The following is an 18,327-nucleotide window of genomic DNA, read 5'->3' on the forward strand; positions in this document are numbered from 1 at the left end:
AACGAGATCAATGTGTTTGGCTGACTTTGTCCAATCAAACCAAACCCAGGGAACACACCCTTTTCACAGAAATGACACACCTCCCTAGCTATTGCTACAGGAATTTTATTCCAAAGATCACATCAGCAATACAGAAATGAAAAACCAGGAGCTGAAGCTTATGTACCAGGAATGGATAAATTGGACTAAGATGCAGTGCAACTGTTCTAAAAATGTAAGGGTTTAATAAGAGCTAACAGCTATTGCCCAGGAACAAATCACACTAACAAAAACTGAGGGGCAGGGCTGCAAGAGAGGCACCTTAGGAATACGGGTTGCTCATGACTGCTAGGACTGAAAGAAGATTCTATTACACTTTTACAGCTCTATCCAGAGCAGGATAAAAGCAGGTAGTAGAGGCAGCAAGCCTGCTTTAATCAGTCCCATGCTCAAGTTGAAAACATATTTTTTTATTGTAGGTAAGAAAAAGATTAATTAATTTCTACAACCTCTTCCCTTATGCTGGGGAAGATGTTACAAGAACAGTTATCAACAAACACTAGGCCACAGCTGCACACTATCAAGCCTGGTGCTGCTGTGTCATGCTTCCTTTGCAGGCAGATGCAAAGAGAAAAAGATATGGACATAGCTGTTGAGATGGTTCCAAAAAAAAGTTCAGCAATAACCATGTACACACAGAATTTGAAAATACTTCTGGTTTTAAAGGCAAAATGGTAACAACTCACATTCTATGCTTCCCACACTAGTGGTCCCAAACAAAGGGACTACCTAGGATTTAATTATTGTAGGGAATGTTATATTGGGATCCATCAGTCAGGGACACTGTCCCTGCAGAGCTACCTAGGACCATGCTAGAGAAAGCCACGCCTGACACAATTTTCTTTTTTCTGATTCTGAAGTCAGAAAGACTCAGCAAGAAACCAGGATTATCTGGCAGCAGGAACTCTAAGTGCCAAAGCACTGTATATGATAAACGGGCTTTTACAACACAATGCAAATTACCCCAAAACTAGCGACAGAAGGCATTTATAAACCAAGGACAGTTTTCATTGCAATCTGATAACTCCAACCAGAGCCTGTTAACATCACATATCCCCTCCTGTGACCAGAGCTCATGCTCACATACAGAGCTGGGGGAAGAAGGAGGAAGCAGGGAGACGTTTGGGGTGATGGAATTCATCTCCCCGAGTAACCCGGCTCTCCTAGAGATAGCTGAACACCTGCCTGCCCATGGGAAGCACTGAATGAATTCCTTGTTTGGCTTTGTTTGTGTGCAGCTTTTGCTTTATCTGTTAAACTGTCTTTATCTCAACCCATGAGTTTACTCACTTTTACTCTTTCAATTCTCTCCCCCATCCCATCCCATGAGGGAGAGAGTGAGTGGCTGTGTGGGGATTAGTCACTCCTGGGTTTAAACCACAAGCTGAAAGCTTATACGGATCAAAACTCTGAAGTAAATCAGCTGACAGGCTCCTCTCTCATCCTAAGTGCCAGATTTAAACCGAGCCTTTTGCCAGGATTATACTGCCACTCTTCTCCCCTGAACCAGCACTTTCTGGTTTTGTTCGTCACTCCTTGATATGGGTTATCCCTATGCCAACAGATATAATTTATGCAAACTGTTCTTATCAAACTCGCTGGAAGACTCAGCTTAGAGATGGCAGCATTTGCCACAGCATCATCCAAACCACTGGCTGGAACTGCTGCAATAAATACAGGAAAAACAGAAACATCTCTCCCATTGTTTTTGAACTTATCTCCAGTTGTTATATGAGCACCAGGGGTAGTGCCCAGAACCAGTTAAAAAATCCAAATATTAAAAGACTCAAACTGGGTAAGGAAAGACTTGGGCTTTAGCCCCCTCTACAATAATAAGTTTTGAAAATAAATCATGGGTTGAAAAAACATTTTGGTCTCCATTATCCTCTTGGACTCATAATAAAAATTTCTCCCACAAGAAAGAAAAATAAATAAAACAAAACTATTAAATCAAAACTTTTTGTACAGATCAATACACAGACAAGACGGACAAGTATGGAGTGAAAAGATTTATTTTTTATTCTTTAGGTACTTGAAGTTTCAACCACTGTGCTATGGAAAAGAATGCTGTGCACAAAGAGCCATACCATCCATCTATTAATTTTCCAAGTTCTTCAATTCTGTCACTGACAAATGACCACATCTCAGAACAGTTTTTGTGTATTCTAAAAATTGCCTGTAATCAAAACATTCTCTCAATTCCAGAGATGTAGCAATTTTGCTGCTTTAGTTGGAAATGCAAAATAGAAAGTGTAGTAGAATGGACTGCAAGCAACCTTGCTCCTGATGAATTACAGCAGTGCTAATTATCAAAGAGGAGGAACTGCCTTGCCCTTAATGGGACATGGCTGTGTCCAATGAGGATGGGTGTTATAAAAGAGTAGGTTAGCTGGTCAAGGGGGAGAGGCAGAGAGACAGAAAAGGAAGAGGTTTTTTTTGTTTTTTTTTTTTGCTGGCCCTGCTGTTGGGGCCTGCTGCAGTCAGAGTCTGCAAGGGAAGCCTGCAGTCAGACTCTGGGAGTAGTTGGAGTCTGCTGGCAGTGCTATCTACTGCAACAGTACTGAACTTGATTTGGAAAATTAATTTTAAGTTGCAGAAGTACCAAAGCAGCAGAGCATTTTAGGGTATAATCAAGCACGCATATCAACAGTTTGGGCAATCAGTCTCTTCTTTCAGCAACACAAAATCTCAAAGAAATAAGTACACTTGTCACTGGTCCTGCTTCAAGTCTTTGCCCACAAGCATTGAAGTGACGGGGTGCATAGAGGCCCTATGCTCCAGAAACGTCTTGACAGCCAGATCCCGACTCTTGTCAAAACCATAAAGGTCCCTGTAAAAGAAGGAGTGGGGGGAGGCACCATTACAAAAATCCAGGCAAATAATACAACAGGGATTTTCCTAAGGTTTTACTTTTCCCTCAAAAGCCTTGCCTTAATGTGCATCCTGGCACTAAGCTCTTTTCTCTGCAAAAAAATGTCAGCAAGTGGAAAGTGCCTCTGAAGATAATCTTGTTCACAGTATACAGAGAATTCTGTGTTATGCCACTTCAACATGTACAATAAATGCATTTAAAGCATTATTCATCCCATTATACTAGAGATGTCAACAGCATGAGCTCCTGTGATTTGGAGATTAGTTTTACCTGAACAATGGTCGAGTAAACTTCATCCTGCCCTGATCTGTTGCCATTTTTAAAGCCAGAGGAATAGCTGCTTCCCACTTGGACCTGATACAGAGGCGCAGCCATCTGGAGGTGGGAGAAGAAGGTTGCACTTATAATTTCATTTGTGGAAGTGTGGTGGTTGGTTATCTAACGATTCTGTTCCCATAAATGCTTTGAGCACTGCTGTGTCATCATGGGAATGAGATTCCAGCTCAACATCAAATATTTAGTGTTTGACTAGCACATTACATACATCAGCTTTTTTGTACAACAGGAAAAGATTGCAGCCAAGTTCCTCCAAAGTGGAGGATTATTTTCTGCAGCTATGTATTTTTTATAATACAATAGTGTCCAGCTGCATCACTCAGAACTGAACTGTACAGCACTTGTTCCATTTGTCCAATGGATAAAACAACCAACCAACGAAATGAAATTGAAACCAGCTATTATTTTGCTTTAAAAAAAAAATTGATCTTGTTACAAGAAGTAGAAACCATACAATATGTTTAACCTTTGTTATCAGGTCATCAGGTTCCTTTGCTAGCATGCCAGATTAAAATAAAGAACAGCTTATCTGCTGTTCACTGAGTTCTTTTACTAGAAGACTGTATTTGCCCAATTCATGAATAACAGGATACCAAGTATGATGCCTGCACATGCATTAACAAAACCACAACAACAAAACCCCAAACCCTGCCCCAGTTCTCTAAAACAGGATGTCGTCTTAGGTGAAGCAGGACAACTTGTTTTATGAAAACATTTAATATTTTAGAAGTGCCCATACTAGAACAAACCTGAATCTTATTTCAGAGTTGTTTATAGCATTGAAGTTATATACTTCCTGCATGCGTTGGACATGTGACAATGGAAGAGGCTCCTGAAAAAGAAATTGCACAGTCAGAAGAAGCCAGAGGAAGACTTCAAGCCAGACATTTCAATAATAAACAGAGTAATTCAGGATGATTGGTGCTACAAAGAAACTCAAGTCCTACCAAGACAAATATTTTATTTGTTCCTTTTATCTTTCCAGTGTATGGAAAGGGGCAAGGAATAAATATTACCTAATTCCCACATTCTGTACTTTTGAAACATTCAAGACAAAGTATTTTTGTTCAATTTTATTTATAGCTTATTTGCTATAATGTTTGATACAGACCAATTCAAACACCTCAGGGTTTTGGTTTTAGCTTTCAATCCAAAACACTTTATGTGTTGTTCAGTAGCTGAAGAGCCAGACATAATAAGAGGGGCAAGGCTGAAGTTTTCAATAACTATGCATGGTAAAAGCAGATTAATTTAGCAAAACCTAAAGAAAAAAGTAGCTTAATTTCAAAGCATGTTAGAGCTTCTATGTCTGCTTTTGTGATACCAGAATCAAGTCATCCCAGGTGTGCATTTACCTCCAGAAGCAACAGTGCCAGGAACTCAATTAACTGATGAGATGACATTTCCTTCAGGTCTGCTGAGCTGAATGAGCCCAAATCACTTTCTTTTGCCTAAAAGAGAACAGTTACTTAATTTTTAATAGGTATTTCAAAATACAATCAGGTGTAATTTTCTGTTTTGATATCCACACTGTTGTGCCATTTCACTTAAATAAGATACCAATCTGTGCAATAAGGGGAAGGGAGGGACTTCAGCTGCTCTCTGATGTTTGTATTCTTCACTTATTTTCTCTCCACTGATATTTTTATCCCCACTGCCTTTCTGTTAGTTAAGTGAAAAATCAAATCCTTTTTTATAAAAAGTAACATTAAGGAAAAGAAAGTTAAAAGATAGGATGCAAGTACAGTGAAAAGCTACAGAGGCAACAAAAGCAGGGTGTGCTGAATTCTCTATTAGTTGTATGACTTTTATGCTTCAAACTAAGAGAAAATTATGTTGTACTAATTAATATACTTCATGTACCAGTTTTTGATGGGAAATACATACTAACCCCATTATACCATAGAGGAACAACTGCTAATACAATATAATCAGTGATGTAGAGGTACCCTGGCATTTGTTTTTGAATTGAGCCATAATATCAGGGTTTAAAGAGTATTTTCCATTTGGTTACTACATATGTATAACAAGAAGTTGGCTCTGTGCCTTGTTAAAATATGGACTGCACTTCACAGACAGAAGTCACAGCTAATCCCCTGACTCAACATTGAACATCTAGTCTGGGAAATGCAAAATCCCTGGCAGCCATATTGTGACTATAAAAACACACACTCTCAACAAATGAGATTTTAGAAGAGAATGGCTCACTTTGTATAACAAAAAATACTAGCTTTTCAAAATAGAGACACTTCAGCATTCTTTAACCACTCACTTGGATCCATCTTTGGCTCAAAGCAATGCAAGCATTTGATAGTGTCGTATCATACCTGTCAAATATTAAAAACAAAGGTTCACATAATGGAATAACCACAGAATAAAAGACTGAAAACATTAACAGTGACTATTTTTACAGCTATATACACCTACATAGTACTAGGGCATTTTCCAATAAAACATAAGATTTTCACCCTGTTTACAAACAGCTTCATGACTTTTAGGAAAATCACATGCAATCTGGAGAAGATGAACTACAGAAGAGTGCAGCTTACGTAGGCTTCACTGGTGGCATTCCTGGAGCATGAAACCATGAGTTCCAGTCAACTTTATCAAGAATATCTACCTACAAAGCAACATAAAATCTTATTAAATTTTAAATCTGATTTCAGAATTTTTTTTGAGAAAACGAAATCTAGTTTCAATCTTATTTGTTTTGATAACACTCCTCCAATTACCCAAAGAATCCTACACAGATTACTTCAAAACAAAGCACTGCCCTCTACAAAAAGAAAAAAAAAATAAAAGGCATCTTAATGCAAACCCATCTTCACAAGGTACCAGATTACATCATATTAAGTTCTTGAAATAAAGAAAAGAAATATAAAGAACTGGTATTTAAATAAGTTCTGACCTAAGTCAGAATTTCACATAATTAAAAGGTTTCAAGCAATCAGTTTTAAATGTTACCCAACCTTATCCTTGAAGTAGGAGTACAAGAACTTCTTCCAGTCCTCCGTTACAATGCTCTTATAAGCAAACGTCTGAACATAAGCCTTCAAGAAGCCAATGAAGACATCTAACAAAAAAGAAAACATTTTAGTGTTTGAAATTAAGGTGCAAAACAAAAACATATAAAATCTGACTAATGCTTACCTGGTCCTCCAAGGAGCTGTTCAAGGTAAAAAAGCAAAGCAAAGCCTTTCTCATATGGCACAGATGAATAGGCAACATCAGGATCTACTTCATCCAGGTTAATGACGAGGTTAGTTACAGGATTTTTATCTCCAAGAGTATTTATCTGTGTCAAAGACACAAGAACACATATCAGTCTAGGAAAACTGGTGCTCCTGCAGATCTGTACTAATTCTATTTATAAAGGTATAAACCATCCAAAACTGAGAGAGATTCATTTCAAAGCATTCTCTTTCTTTTTCTGAAGTTCTGAATCTTCACAAATCTTAAGTTACTAAAATTCAGAATCAACCACCCTGTGCTCCAGCTGTCTCAAAGCAGTTACTTACTATCATGTCTGTCATAACCATGAGCACCTATTAGTCTGGCTATATTTATCCCTTATTAACAAACTATTTGAATTACTTTGATTTGAACTACTATCATGTCTGTCATAACCATGAGCACCTATTAGTCTGGCTATATTTATCCCTTATTAACAAACTATTTGAATTACTTTGATTTGAACTATCATTAAGCCTTTGAATTTAAAATCTCTGTTGACATAAGGAGAAGTGCCAGCAAAACTTCAGCTCTGGATATGGGTAGAACAAATTTCAGGCTGCTCAGGAAACTAGTAAGACATCAGACTAGAAATCTGAAAACTAAAAACAAAACACAAAACTAAACAACTCTCTTAGACAGTAAGAAATCAGTTGTTTGCATGAGGCACTGGAAATTCTGATGGTCATGGCTGCAGATAATTTTGATTAACATTCAGCTGCTTACCAGTATGCTAACGGGTAATACTGCAATTTAGTCACAACCAGAACAACCAGAAGAGGCTGGAAAGATGTTTATCCTTACAGAAAAGCTTAAAACAATCCAAAAAGCTTTATGCAATCTGAGTATATGAAGCTATTCCCTTGGGTAGCAATCAAACACCTTGGAATCAAAGTTGTTCATTCTCTAATAAGAAAGCATTAGGAAAGCTGAGAAGACAAATTTTATTTGTGGGAAACACGTATGATGACTTGAAAAGTATTTACCGAGTTCTGCAGTTCTCGCCAACCTCCCAGGGCCTGGAAGTGCCTGAACTGCTCACCAAACAACCGGCCACCGATCCTGCGCTCCAGGTACACAGTGTGACCCTCATTCAGCCTGCAAACACACTGATGAAGTCAGCACTGGCAGGATGGTAAAATGAATTTAGCCAGTGTCTTGACAGATTAAATTTAAAATATGATTTGCACTGCATTGAACATCATACCCACCAAAAATGCTCCCATGTTTTGTTGGTTACCAAGTTTCCTGTCCAGCTATGAGAGATTTCATGCGCAATAACCTAAAACACAAAAACAGATCCACCATGTAGACTCCTCTCGGAAAAAACATCAGATCCCAATAGAAAATACAAAATGTTGATGGGATCTCATTTGCTATGTTATGTTCACAAAGTCAGTTAGCATTCAGTTCTGTAGACCTATCCATATGAATTTTAAGCAGAGGATCAATGCTACCCTAGCTGACAGAAACAATTTTCAATGTCCAGCCTGCAAGCATAGAGCCATACTGATCAACAGCTTGGTGTAGGTAATTTGTTCATGAAATCACATTTCAGAATACGGAATACCAGGTGATGGACTAGTACTGCTTTCTCACCTAAGCAACTTCTGCTGTGGGAAAGCTAATGATGCATGATACATTAAAAAGTATCCATGTCAAATATTTCAGTATTCTTTGTTTAAGACAATATTTTTTTTTTTTAAGTTTAGCAGTACATCAGTCTAGTAAAAAGACATAGGCAATAAAATTGCATTCAGAGTAATCAACTTTGCAGAAAAAAAAGACACATAGAGGAAAAAGTTATCTCCTAACGATTTTGATGAGGCCAATTCAGTTGAGATTTTTAAGCATATCTGTATGCAGATGTTGTGGTTTAACAGGACAGGAAAAGAGTTATGGAGCAGCTAACCTCAGTCAGCCCCCTGTGTATACAGGCACCCATGTTACTTCCATCTGTTGGTTATACAAAATAGATGCTTTACAGAGTTTACTGAAAATTAACACTCACGTTTGTGAGAGTCCTTGACTTACTGCCTTAACTTTTAATTTCCCCAATGAAAAGAGATCAAGCTTTCAGGTATTTATTATAAAGGAATTCATATACATCTTCAAGTTGTGTTCTACTTGAAGAGATGAATAATTTTGACTTACATTTGATAGAGATCGATCACCTGCCTAAAAAGAAAAGGGAAAGACAAGTTAGTTGTTAGGTTCAAGTCAGCCTCAAAATGGATCACTTCATGCAATTTCTTGTATGATCCCTAACTCCAAAGGAGGCAGGAACATTTACAGGTCTTTCTAGGAAGAAGACTAATCTTCTTCCTAGATTTGTGCATTAATATCCATCACCTAATTGATATGCAAGCCCTAAGGAAAAGCTGACTTTTATTGCTGCTATACTCACCAGTAGCGTTGGAGTTACAAAAGTAAGACAAGGATTCTCCATACCACCATAAGGAAAAGAAGGTGGTAAGACTAACAAATCATACTGTCCCCACACATAAGGTCCTGCCAAATCTTCTGCTGTTTTCAGCATAGCTTCAGCCTGAAAAAAGAATTCACATTAGTTTCTAAGATGATTTTTGACTACAAACACTGAACAAATAATAAGCTTTTGATCCTATTTTTCATTCCCTTTCACCTTGACAAGTCCCACATGTAAAACAAGTATGGGACTGTATCAATATATATTTTCAGTACTAAGTTTGTACTACAATAGAATAATAGCATTTTGTGGGATGGGAGGAAGAGAAAGGAGAACTAAAAATGACCAAAACAGTGAACTGTAGTCTGTTTCTTTTCCAATACTACATGAAATAGTTATCTTACAACACTGTTTTTTGTTGTAGTTAATTACTCACCTCGGAAAATTCATAGGCTGATTTATCCACTAGTTCCTTTTCAGCCCACACCAGTGTCCTTGGGCCAATCTTTCTGTTGAAAGTAAAAAAAAATGCCAATAAGACAGTACGAACCAGAAGTAATTCTACGTGAAACTAATACAGACAGCATACGTGTGACTGTGCTCTTGAGTAACCCACATTGCAGGGGAAACTCATTAGAGAATCTGTGTCTGCTTTTCCTCTCCATTGCTGAAGCAAAGGCTTAGAAAACAAAACAAACAACATGCATGCATTATTCAGCACAAAGGAACAGGAAAACCACTTACAGATTTTTAAACACTATCAAGCCCTAATATAAAAATATTATTGTGGCCTAGATTAACACAACCTTTTGCCAATGAGAAATGAGGCTGAAGCAATACTTTTCTGCCTTTGACAGAAAAGGTTTATCTGTTAACAGACAAGGCTTATCTGTTAACTAGGAAAGAAGATCTATTCCCTGTGCTAAATTTTAACCACAAAGGGCTTTTTCAGGTCCCAACTCTTTATGCTGTTTCTCTAATTTACAGTACAAGTAAAAATTATCCAAGAGCCAATCAACATACATGCACTTTGATACAAATACACAGGTTAACTGAATCTATAAGATCCTTTAAATTGAGGTTATTGATATTTATACATTGTACAGATTCACTCACCTACTTTCTAAGGCTCCAACCACTAAAGCAAACAAGTAGCAAGGTATGGGAACCTAGTGGAGAACATAAGAAAAATAAAGAAATCTTATTTGTAATGTCAGTTATCAGACATCAGAAGAAGAATAAAAGTATATAAATAAAGAAGTATTCCTCCAGAGTTTCCTGCCTTAAAGGCAGGCCCTGTTTTTTCAAAAACATTGTTCTTTCCTCCTGAATGATACTCCTTTATCTACAGGATGTACTTGCTTCATGGGTGTTTCAGGCAAAACCCACAAAACTGTAAGTATCATCTCTGTTTGAAAAAATCTGCATACTAAATTCCTGCTGGTTTGGATTCTCTTCAAAAGCAAGTCAGTTTTCCATATTCATTTCAGTTCCATTAAATTTCATGGAAGGAGAAGTCAAGAGATACTGCTCAGATAAAGGGCAGTTTTATCACACAGAAGGATGCAAGAAGAGCTTTAATGAAGTAAACAAGAATATTTATGGATATAAATATATTAAAGACAAAAGGTTCAGGAAAAATCAAAATGTATATATTTGATTTCCATGTTTGGAATTAAAAAAAACTCTAAATATTTTTTATTTCAATGAAAAAAACTCCCAACTCTTTATAGAGTTCTTTATAGAGAACTGCTTTCTCCAAGTGCTCTGGAAAGAAAAGAGGATCATACAGCCACCCCTGTAAAAGTTTCACTTCATCTGAATTTAAACAATGTTAAGTAAGTAAGACTTTAAATCATACTTAGCTGGAGACACAATTTCAGAAAATGTTATTCTACTATTATCCACAAACCATTTAAATATTGTTTATTAAAATACCCATATCATCATCTGTGTTTTAATTTTACCTATTAACCCACAGAACATATTATTGAAAAGAACAAAGTCCCTTGACTTATGTTATAGATGAGTTAAGAAAAAACTATTAATACACCTCCACATTTTGACACCCAACTTGCTAATTTGACATTTTGAAATTCAAATGTCAATGACTGTTGGGTTGTAAACCTGTTTTTACAGAGGTTGCTCTCCACTACCCTTCTTTCCAGCCTGGCTATGCAGGAGCATAAAAAGTAGTTTTAGGTAAGGCTCAGCACATATACATATGCAAGAGCTTGACACTTTCGCCTTTTTCATCTGAGGAAACAGACGCCTAACAAATCACTGTCAGCGTCAGGCGATGTGTGTGTCCTTTTTCATGTCTTCTTTCATTTTGTGCTTAATGTGGGGTTTTTTTTTTTAAGAAAAGCATGTTCTTTTAAAAAAAATAAAGGTTTCTGTATGAGAAAGTGTAGCATAATTTCAATTACACTAAATGTTATTTCTTGTATAGGTCTATCATACTTATCAACAGTGTATTCCTAGATAACATTCATCTCTGGATTACACAAACATAGAAGTCTTCTGTACTCGACTGAGAGTGGCAAATGTTTTGGCTCCACAGAGAGGGCAGGGCACTGCCTACTGATGAGCTCACAGATAAGGGAACTCTTTTTTTCCCCTCTCTCAGGTTTCATGCAGCAGCCAAATCAAACCCGACAGCTGCTGCAGCTCAGAGTACTCTGACCCCCTCCTCTCCTCCAGTCACATCAGCCCATTCCTCCTTGCAGTTATTCAGCGTCAACAGCCCAGATCTTATGTTAATTTTATCTGCTTGTTCAGCAAAATGAAGTGGGCTCGCCAGAAGAGCTCATAAACACCAGAACCCAAAAAACTGAGAACAAAAATGCCAGGAGAGTAAATCATGACTGCTGCTTTATGAGCAGTGGAATTGTTAGACTAGCTGCACCACTTACTAAAACTTCCAGAGAACAGTAATTGGCTGGAGATACTTTCTTTCCATAAAAACCAAAGTTTTCACATTCAAAAAAATTTTAAAATTTGTTGTTAGAATTCGCCTAACTTCAAGCTAAAATTTCGTTCTGATGCTGAGTTTCACTGCTTAGATGTTGGTGAGCTTAAAATTTGCAGGGTCTGTTTTCCAAAGCTTCCTCACATATTATTTGCATCTGCACTATTTTCTAAAAATCAGTGCAGACAGAAAGGGCTGTGACAGAACTAGTTTTGAGTATTGAAACATTTTCAAAACTCTAATTTGGCTTTTCTGGGAATGGTTTTCTGGGAATGCCAAAAAAGACCAGTAAACAGCACCAGCACTTACTGGTTGTCTTCTCAGAGCTGGAGTTCCATAATGCCTCCCATTTCTGGAGTGGCAAAACCCCACGTGAGTCACGAGATTTCTCCATGAGCTCAAAACCATGCCTGAGGCAGCTGTGAGCTGCACAGGTCAGCAGTAACACCTCGTGCAGCCCTTGCCCAGCACGGAGCACTTACGTTCTGGCTGAAGCGGTAAACCTTGTGCGCGCTGTCCTCTGGGTCGGGCGCCTCCCCGTCGCGGTTGGCGCTCATCAGAGCCACCAGCTCCTTCGGCACGGAAATCTGAAAGGGCCCCCAAGCACATTGCTCCAGATTGCAAGGCAAGATGTATTCTATTACCATCTGTATGGCAGCTGTCTTTTGTCAAGTGGGCAGTTTGCCTTATCTCTCTCTCTGAGCGACCACAAACACTCCTCCCTCAGGAGGGGAAATTGCTGATAACAGACTATTGAATGTCACTGCATGACTGATGAGAACTACAACATCCCATTGTGAGATGCTCTTCCCAGAGGGAGGAGCCAAGCATTGCTACCCAGATATAATCCTGAGGTTCTTAAACACCAGCATGGCTTCTCCACTGGATTCCCCAGAGGAACAGCAGCTGCCTTTTCTTCCACTGGATCTTCAGAAGAAAAATACACCCTTTTCTAAAGGACCCCCTGCTCCAACAGAACCACACCTGACACTCCAGGAGAACTGCAGCCACATTTCCAATTGGACTGCTACCAACACCCTGACTAACAGGGTGTCAGGTTGAGTTCTGACTCTGTCAGTTTTTGTGTACTGCATTGTCTATTTTATTATCCCTATTAAAAAACTGTTATTTCCTGCTTCCATATTTTTTTGCCTGAGAGCCCCTTAATTTAAAATTTATAGCAATTCAGAGGGGTGGGGAGGGTTTATGTTCTCCATTTCAGGGGCTCCTGCCTTCCTTAGCAGACTCCTGTCTTTCAAAACCAAGACACATAAACAACTCAGCTGGCACCCAGCATTACACTCCACACTACAAGCAGCTGATAGCAAAAAGCAGCCTAGATCTATTCTGTTGTTAGGTCATCTCTGTCAAGTAGAACACAAGGCATATGGAAAAGGTTGTCACAAAGACAGGCAATATTGAATTAATCAGAGGAGTACCTTCAACAGAAGTTAAAAGGCTCACTTGTTTCAGACAACTGAATTGTAATGTCACAGTGCACATCTATCCTCCTTTTTGCTTCCTTAAAACTGTTTACACCAGGACTGTCACAGAGACATTTTATGGAAAATCCTTTCCTCAGGATTTTTTCTTATGAGCAGCTGAGAGGCCTCAGAAACAAAATGTAAACAGTGATTATCTGCTGCTGTGGAAAGCAACAGGTGCATCTTTGATTAGTCTCATGTGGTCATTTCTAATTAATGGCCAATCATAGTCCAGCTGTCTTGGACTGTCTTGGTCAGTCACAAGATTTTATCATCATTCCATTATTTTTCTATTCCTTGCAAGCCTTCTGATGAAATCCTTTCCTCTATTCTTTTAGTATAGTTTTAATATAATATATATCATAAAATAATAAATCAAGCCAATCAAGCCTTCCAAAACATGGAGTCAACATTCTCATCTCTTCTCTCCTCCTGGGACCCCTGTGAACACCACCACACAGGACTGCAAATATCCCCTAGCTATATATCAGAATATATTACTTAAAGCATACATGAGAGCCTGTTCAAGTGTTTTTTACTTCACAGCACTCTTTGCTGTCTTACTGTCAGCATTTCCTGATTTTAGAGCATCTTTCTTTCTTACTACTGCATTTTTACTTCCTTTTGCAAATGGATACATACCAATGAAAAAAGAGTTGATATATACAAAGAGGAAATGGCAAAGTTAGAGAACTGCCACAGGGAAGATCAGCTCTTTCCTCTCACATTAAGGTGAAGGTCAATATTTTGGTTTTATATCAGGCCACATGCTGGCTGCTACCAAAAAGCCCTGCCCAATATAAATTCACCCATTGCAGCAGTTGTCTTCAGTTAAGACACATGACTTAGGTTCACCTACCTCTGCATAGTAGGTTAGTTTGACAGCAGGCGTGTCTTGGCATGGAAAAATGGCTCTGCAGTGGATAGCCTAGAGAGGGAAAAAGGAAAAGAAGATAAAACAGAAGTGTCTTTCTAATGCAGAGGACTAGAAATAAATAAATTAATACACTATATGCAAGTCTACACAGCTCCTCCAGAGAATTCATTATCTATAATCCAGTACTTCTATCACTTAGAGCTTACAGGCCTCTGTAAAAGGAGCAATACTAGGTAAGGCAGATCAATAGACACAAGTATTGCTTGTAAAGGACCATTTGCTCTTTAACAAGGATACTGGAATGGGTAAAGCACTTCCAGAATTACCAAACTGTAAACATATAATAAAATCTTAACAACATCCTGACTTTAAGTGTTTTCCTTTAGGACCTTTGACACACAGCTAGGAGTTACAGGCTACTGCTCTTCCCTTTTCTAGCCTTTCTCTGCAGTTCATTAGAAACCAAGGGAAATTACAGTGGTATGTCAAGAAGTTTGGAAAAAATGAACTCAACCTGGCACTGGCTGAAGAGAAATGGGTGTTTCTTTCCAGAAGTTTGCTCTGGAGTAAACCACTGGAGAGCTGAAGATTGTGGAGAGCTTTCAAAAGAGATTTCAACAATTGCTTCTTGTCCCCTGTATAATAAAGAACACAGACTGTTTTGACACAAATCCTGATCACACTGAAATTCCTCTGCAAAGATGTCTGAAAAACAGGTCTGCAGCACTGTCTCAAAGCATTAAAAATGAGGACAAGTATCATATTAAAAAGCAATAATTCTCTTTCAATTATGGTATTAAAAATGGCTAGCTGATTTCATTTTTTTACATCCCAAGGCACTTTCATTATTGTCTTTATGAACCAGAAACTTTTCCTCTTCAAGGAGAGCACAGACCTTTTCTTTAAACTATTTGGGCCAGCTACATGAATATAGTTTTGTCACAGCTAAGTAACTTTGTACATCTAAGTGTAAAAAACCCTCTGCAATACACAAAGAAAAAAGTGCAAAACCCTGCATAAGAAGATACATGACTTAATAACATAGAATAAGTATCCTGTACATAAAATTTTAGATTTTTGTGTCTGACATTAATGTTCTGTAAGTATCATCCTTAAGAAGAAAATAACAGCCTGAAAATTATCAGTAATTACAGAATCAATTCCTATTAACAGTAGGGGTTAACAAGAAAAAGAAATCATGTTCAGATTTTATTCAGGGTTTCAGAACTGGTGTCAAGTAAAAACTAACAGTTATGTGTAAGACAGGTATCAGTTTGCTAATGAGAGAACACACACCAACCTGACACTTTCATACTCTTCTTTATTAAAAATGTATCTTAACCATCACTGACACCCAAAGCACATGGAAGCACTTGCTTCTGTTCTCAGAAAGTTCCAGATTATACATGCAACTCTTGGAATAAACAATCCAGCCATAAATCAGAACAAACTTCAGCTAATCAGAGGAGTTGGACACTAGATAAGCTGACCAGGTGTACTCATCTGGATTATAACCAGTATTCCAAAGTACATATTAGACAAGAAAAGAGAAAATAACTGGTATTACCATAAGGCACTTTGCTTTCTGATCAATCAGACTTCCAGCTGTAACTGCCACCCTTTCCTATTGCTGTTTTATTGATAGTTACATGAGGGACTATGTCTCACACTAGATTGTGAATTCTTGTGGTCACACCTCACACCTCCTTCTTGTTTTTTCTTACCAGGAAATTCAGCATTTAAAAAAAAAGGCAGCTGAAAGTCAAATAAAAGAAACAGGCTTATATTTCTGATGTGGCCTGTTTGCTCAAGTACTTAATTTTCAATTATTTGAAATACTTAATGTTCAATTTCGTAAGAAACCAGAAGTGTTTCTCCAGAAGGGACAACTATTTTCTGACATTCCTTTCTCTTCCTCATTATTTGTATTTCTTAACTGCACTAATTCACAGTTCAACATTAAAAAGAAAAAAACTTGGAAACCAGACTAAACTGAAAGGGTTTTTAGAGGTAGCAACGAGTCGTAAAAACCACACAATAATAAGTAAGAAGCAACTTGATATTCAAGTGTATTCAAACAAGGGAACTTCCTTATACAATCACAGCTTTCAGTTTTGGCACCATGGAGGACTGAGATACCACTGAGTTACAGCATACAAAGCAAACTGCCAAAAAACATATTGTAATTTGGCAACAGCTTTTTAATTCATGCACCTTAAGAGGCAGACCACGGTTAGTTCACTCTCCATCATGCTGCCAAAACTCAAGTTCCAGCTTTCAGGGACTTGGACTTAGCATAGCAAACAAAATAAAACTTTGATTATTTGAAAACATGCCCTTATCTAATCATAGTGGTAACCTGAGGTTCTACAGAACTGCAGAACCAACTGCATAAAAGAAGATCCAACGGGGTTGCTGCTCCTAGGGCTCCACACTGTAACAATTCTGAACCAGGCAAGCAGAAACAGTATTACTGATGAGAAGCACTGGGAAAATTGAGATACATTTCACATCATTTTGCTACTCAGTTTAGTAAGTAATTTTGTACATGATCCAAGGTCTGGGGACAGGTACAAACACTCAGAAAGTTTTCACTAATGAAAGCCAAATATGACATTAATCTACAAGATCATACCAAACAAATGCAATACCCTGATTCTAATTTATAAGTCCCTTTGCAAGCTTTACTTAATAATCCTACAGGCAGACTAGCAGCTTATACAGTGCATTTTCAAAACCACCTAGAGGAGCAGGCAAAAGTGTGTACCTTCTTAGTTCATTTGGAAACGTGATTTCTAGAGGGGTCCCCTTGAAACTGTGCTTTTCTCCAAAAGCAAATTGTGCATCCTGTCCATTTACAGTCACTTTAAACACCTGTACGTCTTTTGTATCCAGGACCTGTGATAAAGAACATATTGCATACCAGTTAAATAGCATAAAATAATAAATGCAGCACTATGAAATCTTAAACACAAGTCCCTCTGAAGGAAAAAGCATTTTCTAAGTAAAACCAGAAAAGCTGACTAACTGCATTGACCACCAGGAACCAGCATTTTAAGAGAGCAGCACTGAACTGGGAAAGCTGTAGGGAAAAGAGAAAGAAAACCAACTTCTGACTATAGAAGTGAGTTTATCAAGAAAAACCACACAGGTAACCACTCCACAGTACTGCTATGAAGTGAGGAGAACGGTATAAAAGCCCCTGCTAAGGCTTCAGTCCTGGAACACGCCACTGCCCATCCAGACCTTCATGCAATGGAAGGTGAATCGAATAGTGCAGCACTCATTTTTAGCACGAACGAGGCGTTACACTTTATTACTAATAGGACTGGTCTTTTACCCTACAAAAATAAGCTCCAGCCACAAAAGAATTTTATGGAGTCAGCATGAGAAAAGCCCCGAACTTCGAATATAATGCGAAGTTTAAGAGGTTCACATGCCTATATGGAGAGGTAACAGAGAAAGCAGCTGGCATAACGAAACACACAGGCGAAAAAGCCTAAATCTAGATTTCCAGTGATTTATTCCCATCTTTTCGGCAGCATGCTCTTCGCCGCTTTAAAGGGAAGAGCCAGCCTCGCCCTTCCCTTGCGCACCGCGCCGGCTCTGGGGGGCTAAGCGGAACCGGGGGCTGCGAGGCGCTGTCAGCCTCCAGCCGAGCAGCAGCCAGGGGCGGCGGGTCCGGGGAGGGCCAAGCGGCGGCAGGGAAGGAAGGAAAGGAAGGACCGGGACGACGGCCGAGGGAAAGACGGGGGAGCGGGAAGGACGGGGCAGCGGGAAGGCGGCACCGGCGCGGGCTCCGGGCTCGCCCCTCACGGTCCGCGGGTCCCCTCGCGCCCCCCGCCCCCGCCGTTACCAGGCAGCGCAGCGCCTCGCGCTCCGCGCGCGCGGTGAGGGCGGCCGTGCCCCGCAGCACCCGCGCGCCGAAGTCCGCGCGGCAGCGCAGGTGGAGGTGCCGCGTGAGGCAGCACGCGGGGGACGCGAAGGAGCTCGGGTCCGCCATCGCTCGCGCGCCGTCTGCCCGCCCTGCCCGGCCGTGCCAACCCGTGCAGCACTGAGCCCGCCGCGGAGACCGGAGGGGAGGCCCCT

General features: G+C 39.2%; 1 protein-coding gene across 1 annotated transcript; it reads right to left on the bottom strand.

Moving 5' to 3' along the window:
• Window positions 1-2,033: 2,033 nt before the first annotated feature.
• On the bottom strand, window positions 2,034-18,271 carry LTA4H (leukotriene A4 hydrolase). The gene is made up of 19 exons (XM_059473069.1): window positions 18,095-18,271; window positions 17,006-17,136; window positions 14,753-14,873; window positions 14,221-14,289; window positions 12,360-12,464; window positions 10,023-10,075; window positions 9,343-9,415; window positions 8,886-9,026; window positions 8,633-8,656; window positions 7,690-7,760; window positions 7,465-7,576; window positions 6,398-6,542; window positions 6,217-6,320; window positions 5,797-5,867; window positions 5,520-5,574; window positions 4,603-4,698; window positions 3,997-4,079; window positions 3,182-3,286; window positions 2,034-2,869 (listed from the first exon to the last, which is right to left on the bottom strand). Exons 1-19 carry the CDS (start codon window positions 18,239-18,241, stop codon window positions 2,749-2,751), a joined length of 1,827 nt encoding a protein of 608 aa, XP_059329052.1. The 5' UTR covers window positions 18,242-18,271; the 3' UTR covers window positions 2,034-2,748.
• Window positions 18,272-18,327: the final 56 nt, after the last annotated feature.

Source organism: Ammospiza nelsoni, chromosome 5, assembly GCF_027579445.1.
Source record: "Ammospiza nelsoni isolate bAmmNel1 chromosome 5, bAmmNel1.pri, whole genome shotgun sequence".
NCBI lineage: Eukaryota > Metazoa > Chordata > Aves > Passeriformes > Passerellidae > Ammospiza > Ammospiza nelsoni.